This window comes from Rhinolophus hipposideros, assembly GCF_964194185.1.
Source record: "Rhinolophus hipposideros genome assembly, chromosome: 12".
Lineage (NCBI taxonomy): Eukaryota > Metazoa > Chordata > Mammalia > Chiroptera > Rhinolophidae > Rhinolophus > Rhinolophus hipposideros.
Genome location: NC_138058.1, coordinates 43,536,666 through 43,553,255, shown reverse-complemented (window position 1 = coordinate 43,553,255; position 16,590 = coordinate 43,536,666). Strand labels below are relative to the sequence as shown.

General features: G+C 40.9%; 1 protein-coding gene across 2 annotated transcripts in view; it reads right to left on the bottom strand.

The window, feature by feature from the left end:
- FSHR (follicle stimulating hormone receptor) overlaps positions 1–16,590 on the bottom strand; it is a gene marked incomplete at both ends in the record, with an annotated part of 158,959 nt that overhangs the window by 24,779 nt on the left and 117,590 nt on the right. For both annotated transcript variants that reach the window (XM_081068832.1, XM_081068833.1), the window contains one exon: positions 489–560. In XM_081068832.1, the coding sequence (XP_080924958.1) occupies positions 489–560 (72 nt within the window). The remainder of the gene's footprint in view (positions 1–488; positions 561–16,590) is intronic.

Below are 16,590 nucleotides of genomic sequence, written 5' to 3'. Positions count from 1 at the left end.
GTGGGTCTGTCCAGATTCTTACCATTTCACTATTGAGAATAAACTTACCATTATACCTTGTTTTTCTCCTTCTCTTTCACAATACTGATGTCTTGGGAAAAGGCAAATACATTAGGCCACTAACAGTGTGTGAATTTGTTTGTCAGATGGTTTCTTTATGCCTAGGGCAGCATGAAAATTCTCGAGGGAAGAGGAGAGGATGGTGGAAGATGGGAGTTGCAGGGGAAGGGTATGTAAGGCACTAAATAGTGAAGAGAGGCGAGGCTCCATGTCACCTGTCTTATTGAGGAGCCTGATGACTTCCTCCATACTGAGATTAGCTGGCCTTCAGGTTAAACCAAGGACTCTGCTGTTTTCCTTCCTATCTGTGCTCTCCCAGAGCAACATTTTTGGATGATGTGGACTAAACAATGCATATTACAAGCTCAAGGCTTTTGTGCAAGACAGCTACTGAGTAAAGAGTTGGTAACGTTCAAGGGAAGACTTACAGTAAAACCTTTTGGAGAGAGTGAATCTTGTGAACCGTTGGCAAGTGCTTAATACCTGTGTTGGATATTAACCTAGAGAAAGACAAAATGAGAATGAGTTAAAAATAAAGCTGGCTAGTTTAACAATTGCTAAAGTATAAGCTTTCCAAATTTAAAATATGAATTTTGAGCTCTTAGAAAAACCTACCAGAAAATTCCATAATATACCTGAATCATGCTTATGTTTTCAATTTTAAGGCTCTAACTAGGGTGTATGTAGTAAGCTATTGATTCCTTAGAGAAAAGAAATTTGTCCTTCAGGCCCAAAAGAGTTAGTATCCTGCAATGTGAACTTTTTTTTCCCTCCAAGATTGAGGAGTTAAATATGATCCAAATGCAATTTGCAACAAGATAACAAAATTTTCTAAATCATTCTTTTTTCTAACCTTTTCATACTTTTTGGAGAATTGCCCTTCCCCATTTCAAATGATTCTGTTGAGATTAGAGCATGAGATTCATGCCCTGTCACCCCAGAGTAAGCATGTGACCTAAGCTGCGCCAGTCATACTCTCTTCTAGGAAAAAGTTGGAGTTTGGTTAGAGCTCGGTCCACTGATGCCATCATGCTTTAGAGATGGTCCATAAATTGCTACACCTGAAATTTCCAGAACTCCACTGGATACTTCCCAAGGCCTGCTTGTCTTTTCTTAGATTCCCCGGGAAACAGAGCCTAAGATAGAAGTTGGCCTGTAGGTAGTATATGTTTGATAATATGAGTTCAGAGAGTTTGGGAGAGGGGGAATGAAATGGGAGGGAGGAAAGATAATGAAAGGATGAGTTACTTTTTTTTAAATTTTAATTTATTAGTTTCAAGTGTACAAGACAAGGTAATACTTAGACGTTCATTATTTATATCCCTCACACTGTGAACCCCCCTCCCCCCATCCACTATCCCTCCGACCTCGCACCGAGACAAGGGATGAGTTATTAAGTTGGCCGTCAGTACTGGTGATTGGTACTTAATGCTAAGGACTTGATTTAGGACATTTTGAAAGTGGGTCTCAGAACTGTTACTCTGAAAAGGGGCATTTATCCATTGAATACTATTTTCTATTGGTCAAATGTGTCTCCATGGTATTAACTCTTCACTTCTGCTTTGCCCACTTGTGAGTACCCGGTGAATTCCTGCTGGACACCTCTAAGAGTAGCATTGAAAAACCCCCAGGATAGGAAATGAGTGGCATGCAAGGCCAAGTTAGGTGTTGTCCGGTTGCACCTGCATTAGCTGGTTGAAATTTGGGTGGAACCGGCTGCCACAGTAGTGGTGAAGAAAGTGGCACATGAGAGCTGCCTGACATACTGTTCTTGAGCATTTCCCTCACTCTTGTGAGTTACTCAGCATCTTCCCAATATGTCCCCATTCACTATTTCTGTGTGTGGCTAACCAAGGCCAGAGTTGATTGTGAGGACTGCTTGCAGTTTAAAGACCTTTCACTGGCACACTCATCATTGTGAAGGATTATGTATCCTTTGGGGCTTATGATTTTAGAGCAGCCTTTGGTGTCTTGTCCTCTGCTTTTATATTCAGGGAGTCAGGGAATTCTGCCTATGGGTTCTGTGTAATGTAATGGTTCAAAAACTTTTTTTCTATTGATTCCACATAGAACCCATGTTTGTCAATGCTTTGTTTGCTTAAGTACTTCAACTGCCCTTGAGATGGTCACCCTTTGTTTTTCATTTGGGGGAAGGAGTTCTTAACACACTTTTTTTTGAGGGTTTGTTATGTTATTTATTTTTAAAATTTTGCACATAGAAAAATTAACACTATTTGATGTAGAGATCTGAGTTAAGACAAACACATACAGCTGTGTAGCCACCAGGACACTGAAAATACAGAACAGTTCCATTACCCTCCAAACTACATTGTGTTGCCCCTTTGTAGTTAACCTTTCCTTTTACCTCCTATCTGGAGCAACGACTGGTCAGTTTCTGTTCCTATAATTTTGCCTTTTCCAAGATGTCTTATCAGTGCAGTCATATATTATGCAACGTTTTGAATCTGGCTTCTTTCACACAGTATGACGCACTTGAGATTCTTCCATGGTCTTGTGTGTTTCAGTAGTTCATTGTTTTTATTGCTAAATAGTATTCCTTTGTATGACTATACCACAGTGTATTCATTCACCAGTTTAAGGACCCATAGGTTGTTTCTAGTTTTTGGGATTATAGAAAAAAGCTGCCTTAAACATTTTTGTATTGTGTGTGTGTGTGTGTGTGTGTGTGTGAGAGAGAGAGAGAGAGAGAGAGAGAGAGAGAGAGAGAGAGAGAGAGAGAGAGAGAGAGAGAGAGAGAAGACATTTTTATTTCTCTTGGGTAAATACCTGCAAGTGGGATTTCTGGGTAGTATGGTTAGTATATGTTTAACTTATTTGAGTATGCCAAACTATTTTCCAAGTGCCAAACTATTTTCCTAAGTGGATACATTTTGCATTTCCACCAGCAATGTATGAGAGTTCTAGTTGCTCTACATCCTTTGGTTATGTTAAAAAACATTATTTGAATATAAAAGTAATACACATGTATTGTGGGTTTTACGTAAAATGTGGAAACATCTACAGAAGAAAGTAAAAACCATATCTAGTTTTACTTCCCAGAGAGAGCTTCTGTTAATCTTTGGAATTTGAAGTGTCATCCAGAACACATAGCTTTCACGGTTTCTCTCCATCACCTCTGAGATGCTACTCATTGCCAACAGAAACATTGCCATGACTGAATATCTACTAGCTTGACAGTCCTATTCCACATTTGTTATTTAATCATATCCAGCTTTCCATATTTTAGGTCTCTTCTCATGTGTCTATGCAATATTCCCTTAATAAGACAGCAAAGCAAGGACCATACTTACTATTCTCTGACAATCTATATTGCTGCGTGCAGATTTGGAATGCAGTATGTATTCTTAATATATTGGGTTAATTGCTTGATGTTTCTAAAACATTTCTTGTTTTTGTCACCAAGAATGTATCAAAATGCGTAATTAGTCAATTTATTTAGTTAACAGTCAGGTATCACTTCTATTTGGAGTCATTAATCTTAAACAGAGGCGGGAAGGTCTGGAGGCCAGGGATCGGGAGAACCAACATGCCAACTCCAGCATAGACTAGACATAGGCTATAACATATCTTTAGACTGGAAAGGATGTGGAGTGGACGTATATCAAGGTAGACATTGTATCAGACAACTCAGTGCCCTGCCTCACATCCTGTTGGTCCATCTTTTACTATAGCTGTTACTGTCTTTTACTCTAGTAACCAGCTGCATACAGATTTAACTTGGCAGACACCAGCCTCAGCTATACTGATGTCTCTCATTTTCTGTTCTGGACTTCTCTGCCACCTGTGAGTAGGACATTTACAGGAATCTGCTCAACCATTCTGAGGCATGTGCAACACGGGAAGTTCAAGGGAGTTAGCGCTCCATAGGGCAACTCTTGATTAGGGTGCACTCCTCTCATCCCTTGGGTGAACAATTCTGAATATATTCTAAATGACACCTTAGAGGGGCAACAACATGATTGAGCCCCAATTTACTGGTGGTGATCAGCTGGTAATACATTCTTGAGATAGCTTTCCATCTTGTTCTCTTCCTCTTAGTCATCCAACCTCTTTCCTTGGGCTTGGGTGTAAAAATAAACTAATTGTATTTAGTCCTTGCTCAGACATATTTTGGAGAACCTAGGCTAAGACAGATACCAACTTGCACTGAATTTCACATTTTACATAGATTCACTAATTTCACTAATTTCATAGATTACATAGATTCACATTCATAGATTTCTGTGGTTGTTATCTCCCTTTACTCCAAATCTGTCTCCAGTTGCAACCCAACTCTGTTTCTCTTCCTTCTTTTGCAGTAAAGTTTCTAGAAAGACTTGTCTGCATATACTATCTTCATTTTCTCATATCCCTTTTGTCTTCAACCTCTGCCTATTTGTTTTCATCCTTTATCTCTCCACCAAAACTACTTTTGCCATGCCCAGAATTCACCAACCCATAACTAATAAATCTAATGAACAATTTAAATTCTCATTTTTAAAGATCTTTCAGAATTCAGTACTCTTTGTTAGTCTCTTCTCTTCTATTAGTTTTTGTGGTATTGCATTTTTCTTTTATTCCTCCTCTTTCTCTGTTACTCTTTTTTAGTTTTTGTTGTTATGGTTGTTGACTCCCCATCCTCTGTGTACTCTGAGCCTTCTGCCTCCCCCCCCCATAGTCTTGCTGGGAGATCTCTTTTCCCATGGCTTTAAGTACTATCAATATGGTGACAACTCTGACCTCTCTGGACTGTCTCTAAAGTTTACTTCACACACCATTCTGAATGTCTCATTAACACAACATTTTTAACATAACATAACATAACATAACATAACATAACATAACATAACATAACAGTCATTTAACACGACACGACATGACATGACATGACATAACATAACAACATAACAACATAATATGTCTAAACCTGTTCCCCCATTACTTCCAATAAACTGCTCCTCCTCAACATTTCTTCATAAATAGCACTCTCATCTATCAATTGTTAGAAATGTGACAGTTAAACTTGGCTTCTTTGCCTTCACTCTCCAACATCCAATCCATCTCACAGTCCTCTTAAATTCCACTTCACAATATTTCTTGTTTCCATACAGTTTCTTCTCTCTCTACTGACACCATTCTAGAACAAGACACCGTTGTCTTTCCTCTAGATTTCTGTGATAGTCTCCTGCTTTTCACACATTTAATATTTTCATTTTCAAATCCACTCTCCATACAGCACACAGAGCATTCTTTTAAAAAAAATGTAAATTGGATTGGGTTAGTGTTCTGTTTTTCTTTAGTTCTTTCCCATAAAATTTATGCTCCCTACTGCCTACTCGTGCACCTTCATCTCATGCCATTCCCCCAACACACTTCACTAGTGGCTTTCCCTCAGTTCCTCAGATACACTGAGATCTTCCTTAGTGAAGAACTTCCTTAGAGAAGAACATAGCATTTGCACATGTTGTGTTTGGAAGGCTCATCATACACTCCTCACTTATCCAACATCAATTCACACTTCAGGGTTCAGTCGCAAATGTAATTTCTTTCGAGAAGAGCTTCCTGACTGCCAATCTAAAATAACGTCCCTGTGATGCCCAGTATAATCATATCCTTTTCAGCACTTTTGATTTTTAGCACTCATCAAATTCTGAACTAGGTAGTATTTTGTGTGTACTTATTTATTCAATGTCTGTGTCTTCAATCAGATTGAGAATGGTACGAGGGCAGAAATCATGTTTTTCCTGAAAACTCAATGTTGGCACAGAGGTTGGCACATATAATGTGTCTGGTATTTATCAGGCTAGGCAATGTGCTATGTGCTGTCAAGAGGTGAGCACAAACAAGGAATCATTCACTACCTGTGTTCATCACACCTAAGAATTTATATAATCGGAGGGAAGAGTTCGTGATTGTCAATGAGAAAGGTACACGTAGACTATTTAATATCAATAGCACGAGTTTCCAAAGTCACTATACTTATGGGATATAAATGTCGACATATGCACTTTGAAATCATTGGCCTTTATAGGAAAGAAAACACATAGCAAAGATGGCTAAAATTATTCCAGTAGTGCTGAGTTTAAGACACTTTAAAAGATCTAGTGACTATGTAGTGAGATGGGTTATTGGTGATAACTCTATACCTGAGACTCTCCCAAACCCCAAGATAACTCAGGAAATGGGGTTCAGATGAATTCTTAGTTTTCAATTTGTTTTTCCCTTTTGATCAATAAAGTCATGTCTAATGGAGGCTAGAAGTGGGTAAGTGGGTAATCAGCTAGGAGCTCTGTGTCTCAGTGGGTTTGCTTTAGTCAAATGACTGCTGCAAAATTATTTTGATTCACCCAAGTGCTGTTTATCTTAAAAAATAGTAAAGGCCTAAGGGTAAAATGTCAGCAAATTTAAGTTCTGTGAATGAATCTTCTAGAGAAAAGTAACTGGTTCATGGTTCTCCCCTCTCAACAGCCAGTTCCACATTTTTTTTTAAATTAATTTATTTAAGAGTGTTTTTCCAGGACCATCAGCTCCAAGTCAAGTAGTTGTTTCAATCAAGTCACGGAGGGCACAGCTCACAGTCCCAGGTGGAGATCGAATCAGTAACCTTGCTGTTAAGAGCACTGTGCTCTAATCAACTGAGCTAATCGGCCACCCCAGTTGCACATTTTGAGCAGGTGTTGACACCGTTCATGCCTAACTGTTCTTAGTTTTTTGGTTACAATAATGAAAATGGGAACCTCTCCTATCAGGATAAACTAAGGTTCCTTCAGTGGCAGGGAGCCAGTCCCACTATGTCCTGCCACCTAACAAGATAATACACTTGCCTTTCATGAACGGGTGATCTCAGAACTCTAAAGGTCATTATCCTCAAGATCGTTAGTGCTTTCATTAATCTTCAAGAGAGCTGGTGGATTATTATTATTTTTTAAGTTAACAGTGTGTGTGTGCTTACTTGTGTGGCACTGGACTATATGCCTTTCTTCATACAACCTCCATCCTATCCAAAAGTACACCAAAGACTGTGGGGAGATTGCAAGTAAATTGAGGAGTTAAGACTAATACAGATGAAATACTCAGCCTGGTCTAGTGCTAAACTGTATGTTACTCACTGTGCATGTCTTAAGAATTCAGAGAAGGGGGAAGCAATGTGGGTTGGAATAGTCATGGGGAACTTGTAGGAAGTAGAGCTAACCAGATTTCTGAGAGAGTATAGAGCTTACTGGCCTGAACAAGAGCAGTGAATGTGTGTATCGGGACCACAGGAGGGATATGGCAGGTCGGGCACAGAGGGAGGTAGAACTGAAAGGGAAGAAGGAGGCAGTTTCTCAAGAACTTTTAAAACTAGGTATAGAAGTGTAGATTTGATTGGTAAGTGATTGGAAGCCATTTTCAGGTGCTGAAAGGGGAAGTAAGACTGGGGACTCCCTGCGCAGACATAGCCCATATCCTCACCATCCCATACCTCTGGGACTTCGTATTAGTGGTCAGGACAAACGAATGGGTGGTTACTGAGAATCTAATACATAACTCACTGGACTGAGTAAAGTCAGGAAGTATAAGACATCCCTCTCCATCACATATGCTAACCAAGAATGTAATCCTTGATCTCTATTCCGCCCCAAATCCACCATGGCAGGAAGTGATCAACTGTGAGACTCTGCAAACCAGCTCTCTTTTAGTTTGTGAAGTGAGGAAGAAACATAGTTAATGTCATGGTCTGGATGGTCCATTGAAATGCTTTAGGCAAATTTGATTTAGGGAGGGGATGCTGCCAGTTGTGTGTCTAGATTAAGGGGTCTGTCATTTTTTGCCAAAGCATATTTCCTAGAGGCCAAGGCTCAGAGTTTAAACATGAACTTCTTTTTCTGTCTTCTATTGGTTTCCCATGATATATTTGGTTGGTGCAAAAGTTACTGCGGTTTAAAAGGTTAAAAATGATTGCAAAAACTGCAATAACTTTTGCACCAATCTAATAGAATTTGTGCTTAATGTCTTTCTCTTAATTTTGTTTTTACATTTTTAATTACATTTTTAGTCTCTTAGATAAAATGCACTCCTTCCTCCTAGCCACTGAGGGAGAAGTTAGTTATCCAGTGGTGAAAAGGAAGAAGAGTGGACTACACTTAATTAATATATTTGAAAAGATGCTCACTGATATTGAGATTTCTGTGAACTACAGATTCTTTATGGAATCTGTAGTTATAAACTGGGAATTTACATCTCTACATGCACCATTATAAAAGATGCAAACATAACTTTTCTGAATCAATAAATAAAAATTTGGTTAGGTGCAGAATCACACAGTCTTGGAGTTAGATGAGAGTGTGTCTAAGAAGCTATGGTACACCAGAAGGGACTTAAATTTAAGATTGGGGACCCTGGATTTGAGTGCCTTCCTTCTCACTAGCTGATTGGTACTGAGCAGTTCACTTACCTTTTCAGAGCCTCAGTTTCTCTTTCTGTAAAATGATTTTGTGTAAGGAATTACATGAGGCAGTAGGAGAACCTCGATTCCTGTCTCCTCAGTCTCAGGCCTTCACAACTAGAACTATTTAACTCATATTCAGCTCAAATTTCCCTCACTCTCCATGGAAACCAGACTCCTTAGCAATCAGGTGGAATTTAATGAGCCCAAGGGTGGGATTTTTTGAATAGCTCAACCGTATTAGCCTGGCTGCAGATTCTGTTTTGACCTAATATTCTGGTTTAACAATTGGTCTCTGGTCCGATTCTTTTGGCATGCAGCATAGCTTCAAAACTAGCAGCTCTGATGCGAGAGGATCTGAGTTCAAGTCCTGACTATACCACTTTTTAAGAAGTATGGCCTTAAAGGGTTAGTTGAAGTCTCTAAGACTCAGATTCTTTATCTTCCAGAGAAATGATAAGATTTACCTTGCAGGAAACCTTAGCACGATATCCAGGGCCTGTTACTGGTCATGCCCCAGCCTTGTATTTCACTTGCCATAATTGAGTCCTGGCCTGATATCCCTTTTTCCCTAAGACCATGTCTTGCTTTCACCCACTTCTCTTGGGTATTTAAATACTGTTCCCGTGTTGAGCTCTCTGTTATCCCTGTGGGACCTCCATGATGCCTCAGTAGACTGGTTTGTTACCTGCCCGAGCTCCTTGTGCCTTGTTGGAACCATTGGAAGCCATGCCATAGCTAAATTTCCCAGATTCTTGCTGTTCCCTTTCTCTAATTTCTTCCTGCTCCATTTCTGTAATTTCCTCCTGCTGCTTCTGATAAACCTGCCTGGGTCAGCCTTCTTGCCTGTCTGATTCTGTTTAGTGTCTGAGTCCTGATCATCTTATCACCTAGAGGTTTGTTGGTTATCTCAAGGGAAATTACTACAAACGATTAATAAAATTGAAGATGACTTACACATTTTTCACAAAAATACAAATTTGTTGACTTTTTCTGTAAAGACACATGGCTGTCAAATAATGCTACGAAGCAGATATTTTCAAATTAGACACATTTGATTTGTCTCTTTAAGGAAAGGTTGATGTATTAATAATGAGGAGAAATATAACAGCATTTGAAAGAAATCTATGCTATAGATTGCATTTGGAAAACATGGATGGAAATGGTTCCTTTGTTTCTGAAAATGATACCTGTCATTATTTAGGCAAATTCTCATACTGCATATTTTAAAAACAAGGAAATACAACTTTCTAACCCATTTAAGTTATTTTACTGGGTGTTGAATACTTTCATTAGAAATATAAAAATGCAACATCTTATAGGTTTTTGTTAAGAACATTTGATTGACACTAGGGAAGAAAATCTACTAGGTAAATTTCATAAAACTGCATAAAAATATAGGATTGAACACTAAGTATGATGACTCAAGGAGTACAGCTAATAGGCTTGTCTTCATTGGATCTATTTATTTTTGTGAAGTTTTGTCCTCAGCTTCCACAGCGGTTGAAATCTAGTATTGACATAACCTGTGAATTGCTTTCTTCGTGTTAAATTGAGGATTAACAAATAATGAAGCACATCCCATGACACTGCTTCCTCAAAATATTATTATGGTATATTTAGTGAGAGCAAAATAGATTCTTTGAGCCATATAAAATGGTATGTAGGACAAGATGTAAATGTAAATGCATACTAATAATTCATTTTTATCTCATGCTTTAAAATATTATTTTTGTTATATTTTGTAATGCACGCATTGGTACTATCATTGTATGTGTATTTACCATATAAATAAATACACTTATTTTGGGATATATGCTCAAATTTTTTTTTCCTTATGGGCATGAGCAATCAATACCATATTGTCCAACAGGTACAATATTTAGCTTGTGAACAGAAGCCTGAGATGCTGAAGGGCTGCCAGATGGAAACAGCGATAGATTTGTACTGCACTGCTCTGGAAAGTAGGTATAAGATTAATAATAATAATGATCCACATTTATTGAACACTTCCTTTGCACCAGGCACCGCACCAAGCACTTAACATTGATTATTTTATTTATTCCTCTCCTCTACCTTAGGAGACAGGTGTCATTACCATCCTCATATCAGAGTGGAAGGGGCTCAGCTGAGACAGGTCCAGTAACTTTCACAAGGCCACACATAAGGAGGTAAGAACTAGAGGTTGAATGCACTCTTTTCTGACTCTGAAGTTTGTGTCTAACCATAATGACTGATTCTCATTCGTTATGAAATTTGCCCAATGGAGGAATGGATTGTAACACTAAACACTTGGTTCCCTACATCTGGAAATGTGTTTAACTGTGTGGAAGGGTTTCTTCATGAGGGGTGTGATACTGTGATTTTATAGTAAGAAATGTATGTTTGGTCTTTGTCCCCCTTCCTGGCACAGAACTTGCAGGTTAATAAACATGTGGAGATTTGGAGAGAGTGGCGTGCTCAGAGAGGGCATGGAAGCTCTGAACCCTTTCCTCATCCTTTGCTCTATGCCTCTCTTCTCCCTGGCTCTCCCTGAGTTACAGCCTTTTGTAAGCCAGTAATCTAGTAAGCAAGATGTTTCTCTGAGTTCTGTGAGTTGCTGCAGCAAATTAACTGAACCCAAGGCAGGGTCATTGGAACCTCCAATCTATAGCCGGTTAGTCAGAAGTACAGATGAGAACCTGGACTTGAAATTGGTGTCTGAAGGGTAGGCAATCTTATAGGACTAAGCCTTTAATCTGGGGGTGCTGATGCTATGTCCAGGTATACAGAATCAGAGTTGAACTGTAGGACGCCAGCTGGTATCTGAGAATTGCTTGAATGTATAGGGGGAAAACCCATCTGTTGGAATTGGGTGTAGAATTGGAGGGGGCGGGGGTCAAGCTATGTGACCTCTAAGATGCCTTCCTACTTAGAAACTTTGAGCATTTCTCTAGCAACACCACTTCTAGATGATATAAATGCTTCATTTACAAATGAAAGGATGCAATGTTACATAAGTTTGGGAAATGCTATATTAATACGGTTAAGCAGTTCTTTCTGCAAGATTCTCAGAACCTTGCCATGATATTATTCATTGTAAATGTCCGAGATAAGAAAATAGTGTGCTGGCTTTCCCCAAACACACTGACTTTGAACTCCTCTTCATTGCAGAGTATCTCCTGTGTTTGGTGTTCCCTAGTTCAACCTTGAAAACCCAACTGGAAGCTAAAATACTTATGCTGATTTGTGCTATTTTTCTGAAAATGCTGTTACTCTTTAGGACATAGTTGGCAAACTCTCTCTTAGGCCGAGTATTCTATTAGTTAGCACCCTCTGTTCCTCTACCACAGTATAAATCAGAAAGTTTACTGTACAGAAAAACAGAATCACATTGGTGAAGGGCATGCTGTGTCAAGTGGACTGTGGTTCAATTTCCACTGGCATCTTCAGGCATTTTAGGCTGGGCCCTTTAGATGATGACTTGGAGAGGTAAGGTAAGAGACTCTAAATGACTCCCCTGCAGTTGTACAGAATATATCAGTCACAGGATAAGATTCCTACTCCCAGCTCAACCTCTACACATACCGTGTCTGGGTAAAACGAAATCATGTTCTCTAATGGAAAACTGACTCAAAATGGAACTAAACTGAAGAGGAACCTTTGACAAAATGGCCCTGAATGTAAAAACATAAGTTTGTGATGGGCTACCATGCCGCTCTCACTATTGATGTTATTTATGCTTTCAATTTGGAGCATGCTACAGAATCCCTCTGTGCCTGGGGCAGATCTCAGTGTGACAGGAGGTCCAAGTGGGCGTTTTCCCTGAGATGTCAGGTATGAGAGATACTCCATTCCAGGTTTCTGGAAACCAGTTACACTGTTCTTAACCTGTCATGCACCTTGGGCATGAAAACCTGGTAGAGATCATGTGACAGGGGTTTCTGGAGACAGTTGTGAATTTGCCCTTCCCACCGTGGGAGAAGAGCGAACCTGCTTGCTGCCCCACTTAGGTTGAGAGAAAGACTTGAAGAAGACCCTGTGGCAAGTTTAATGGCTGTCCCTTCAGTGGCCGCTAGCCACTAATGGCCTAGTGATCCAGTGACCAGTATCTGACTTGGGACAAGTGAGAGGCTGGCTAAAGAGGCAATAGCCCAGCAGACTGCTATTTAGAAAGTCCTAGGAACTAGTTCCACAGCTCACAGTTCTGACCCCGACTGTCAACAAGAAAAGACTGTAAAATAACCTTGCTTACATTTGTGTAGCCTGTACAAGTATGACAACGTGATTTCATGTTTGCTTATTTGATTTTACAGTGACTTTCTAATGTGAGCGTCATTATGATTTCCATCTTCCAGGTATGGGAGGCAATGTTCACAGAGACTAATTGCTTCACCCAAATTTCTAGACTTGAACCAGAAAGAGGAATAGTTAATGCTTACGAATTACCTTACCCCATGGTAGGTATCATGGTACATGTCTTACCTCATTGAAGTCACTGTATCCTGCCCACAACTCATGAGGAAGGTACTGTTATTAGCTCCATGTTGTAGATCAAGAAACTAAGTCTTGGAGAGCTGTAGTTAACTTGTCTGCTAGAAGGTGGAAGAAAGGCCAGGCCTTCTGGCTCCCATGCCTTTGGGTGATGTCTTTTCCATGGTACCACACTGGCTAATAAGGACTTAGGAGACAGGGCTTTTGTAAGACTACACAAGAGAAACCTGCAGGTTAGACTCACCATTAACAAATAGAGTATGGACAAGTGGCAGTCTTTCGGGGACCTTCCTGGATGCTGATGTAAGAGTAACTTTCGTGGAACTACCAGTTTGTGGCAGCAGTGACTTTTACGTTACGTAGGGGAGTTGCAAAAGAGTTAATGTTTTAAACAGTTTGTGCACCCTTCCCCACAACTCATTTCTAACCTTAATTGTTTAGAAAGCTATTTCTTAGGTATGCTTCAACTTCGCGTGAGTAGGTGATCACAACTTCTCAGTGGCAAATGTTAATACCGTGTCAGTGTTCTGCTCAGAACACTGGGTCTAGCTATGTTGGCTTCGTCCACACCCCACCCCTCCCCATCCGTGGTGGGATGAACTGTGTTGGAGTCAGACTTTCCTGGTTTCAGTTCTCCGTTCTATCAACTACATAATATCTGAATTTCAAAATTCTCACTTATAAAATGGGGAAAATACATGTCTCATTGTTTTGGAAGACTGGAAGATGAGAGGAGTTGTGTGAAGAAAATACCTAGTTTGGGGTCTGTTGTATAGTAAATTGATGTTCAGTATCATTTTCCTTGTCTTGCCCCCAGATCATTTTGTAATCCTATTTTGTGGGTTTGAGCAATTTAGTCATCTCTGAACCTCAAGTTTCCCATCTGTGAAATGAAACCATCAGTAAATATCTCACAGGGCTTTTGTAAGACTACACAAGTTAAAACCAAGTGAAAACGCTTTCTAAATTAGGATTCCTGTTGCTCACCCCTGGATCAACCAGCAATGCCTCATACAAGGAGCAGTGCTTACACTTGTTTGCTCTCTTGAACTTGGAAAGCGTTACCACATTCTGTCTCATCTTCTCCCTTCCTTACAACCTTTTAAAGGAGATGTGGCCACTCTTTTTCTCTCCACCTTACTTGAGGCCCAGAGAAGCCTGGTTACTTGCTTATAAGTTCTCACAAGCAAGACCAGGGCTGGCAGTTGGGTGTTTGGCTCTCCAATAAACAACTGTCCCTTGGTGTCTTGGCCAGGGAGTCTGTGTCCTGGTGGCACCCGAGATTTGGCCCTTTGTGCAGAGAGACTGTGCTGGGTGAATGTTGTGAGAGAGGCTATCTTATTTCCTCTTTGCATGTCCCCAAACATCCCGCTCCCTTTTCCTGGCACTGCTATCTTTGAATCCCAAACTGGGGAGGGAGGAGCTCATCATCTCTTGAACTAGACATTATGTGTGGGGTGTTTGCTGAGGGTGAGCTCATGATTACACTGCAACAGAACATTTGTGTAATATCTGCAGGAGATGAAAATATTCTTCCTTAGGAAGTCTGTCACTTCAGTGTTCACACTCTGTAACGCCCCAAGATACTTTAAAAACAGCAGCTGCTTCCCTTCCATTACTCAAACAGAAGGTTCAAACCCAGGCCCACATTTTCATGAAGGGCCTACTATGTGTGCACCCTGTGCTCTGGGGTGGGGGAGGGGAGGGCTCAGAGATGAATGGGACATAGTCTTTGCTCTGGATTAGAGGTCAGTAGAGTTAGGTGACATCTCCTGCCATGTCATTGCTCCCTAGTCATGTGCCAGTTGATCTGGCTGACTGGGGTGTCCCCTGGACTGCATTCCTCCTGTAGCTGTGCTCCTGGGGGAGACAGAATCCTCCCAGATGGACAAGCCAAGAGTCTGGGAGTAGTGGGGCCAATCTGCTGGAACATGCCTGTGTTCACATAACACACATTGTTCAGGATAAAGGAGATGAGATGAATGAAAGCAGCGAGGGGAAAATGGGTCTCATCAAATATTACAGTGAGCTGAGTATGAGGTGCATGACAGGGCTGGATAATAGCCCAGATCCTCTAAAGGAAAAAAAAAAAAACAACAACAACAAAGAATAGTTGAACCCCTTTTTTGTGCCATGCCCTGGGGATATAACAGTGAAGAAAACCTGGTCCCCACTCTGGAGTGGCACAGAATCTGGCAACTAGAGTTTGCTGGGGTGACATCCTCCCTCCTCTCATTGCCCTGCCTGCCTCTGCTGCCCACCACACTGCCCAGCCTCCAGTGGCCCATCTCTGCCCAGGGCCTACTGATAGTTCCGGGTTAGCTCTAATCTCTTAATGTGTGGCCTCTCCCAGGGATAATTGCAAATCTAAAAAGATCTGTAAGGACAAAAATACCCTTTAAACTCCCAACACTGAGGCTGTAGTTGTGGAAAAAGAAGCAACAGTTTCTTTTCCACAGGGGGTGGGGGGCGTGGGCTGGAGCTTTACCTGATGCCCCTTTGGAGTCTGCCTACTTAGCCGCCTCTCCCCGGGTCTGTGCCTGACGCAGGCCTGACCAGGGATGTGTCCCTCCCAGGCCAGCTCCAATGACTGCTGGGTGCTGTCTGCTGTGGAAGCCTCACCTCCACATCTAACACCTCTCAGGCTCTGCTGAGGCTGGCTGTACTCATCAAGAGGGACTTATGTGGCAGGAATGCATCCTATCATTTTCCTTTAGCTCCAGGAGTGGAGCTGCTGTACTTAGAGTAATTTACAGCTGGCTTAAGTTTTTTAATGCAATGGCAGGATCTCAGCATTGAAAGCATCTGCTTGAATGCTGGGGAGGAGTAGCCTGATCTAGGAAATAAAGTGATCTCCAAGGTGCTGGATCTTCCTGTCTTGCGGCTGGACTTTCTCCTTCCATACAGGGCCCTTTATGCTGGGTCTGAATATGCTGAACTCAGGACAGGCAGTGACACTGGGAGCCCCAGATTCGGGAAGTCTACAGTTGGACACCAAGCTCTTGGGGGCTAGGAGAGATCTTAGGGGGTGTAGAGTCCATTTCTGTCATCTGACTAGCCTCTTGAAGCATATTCTGTTACTTCCATTTTGCAGGGGAAGAAATGGAGTCTTAAAGGGATTCATCCATTGTTGCCTGGAGTGATACTAGCAATGAGGAAGAAATTGGGTGGGCCTCACACAGCTAATCTGAGACTCATTTCTCTCAGAGCCCTCTCTAGACTTGTCCTTACGTCTGATTTCTGTTGATGAGAAAGATCTCATTTCAAAATTAATGAGGTGAGGATACACCTATGTTATAAGAAGTGTATCCTGTGAAAGTATAATTCAGAGACTCTAAGAGGGTAGAGTAGATGGTTACCTATATGTTATTTGAGTGGATCCTGTAGGGAATTTTCTTTCCTTTTCAGAGGCCCCATCCCTGGACGTGTATCATTATCAGTTCTTGAATTTAGCATTGCCTTTTTCAGGCTCCTCTTTTAAAAATGCAGATTTCCCTGGAAAGAAGAATATCAAGACTGGAACATATTGATATGACTTAATGGATTAACTAATTGTCTCGCTGATAGCAAAGACCAGGGCTTCTTACAGGAGAAAGCACACTGAATAGGTTAGAGGAACAGGAGAAGAGGTT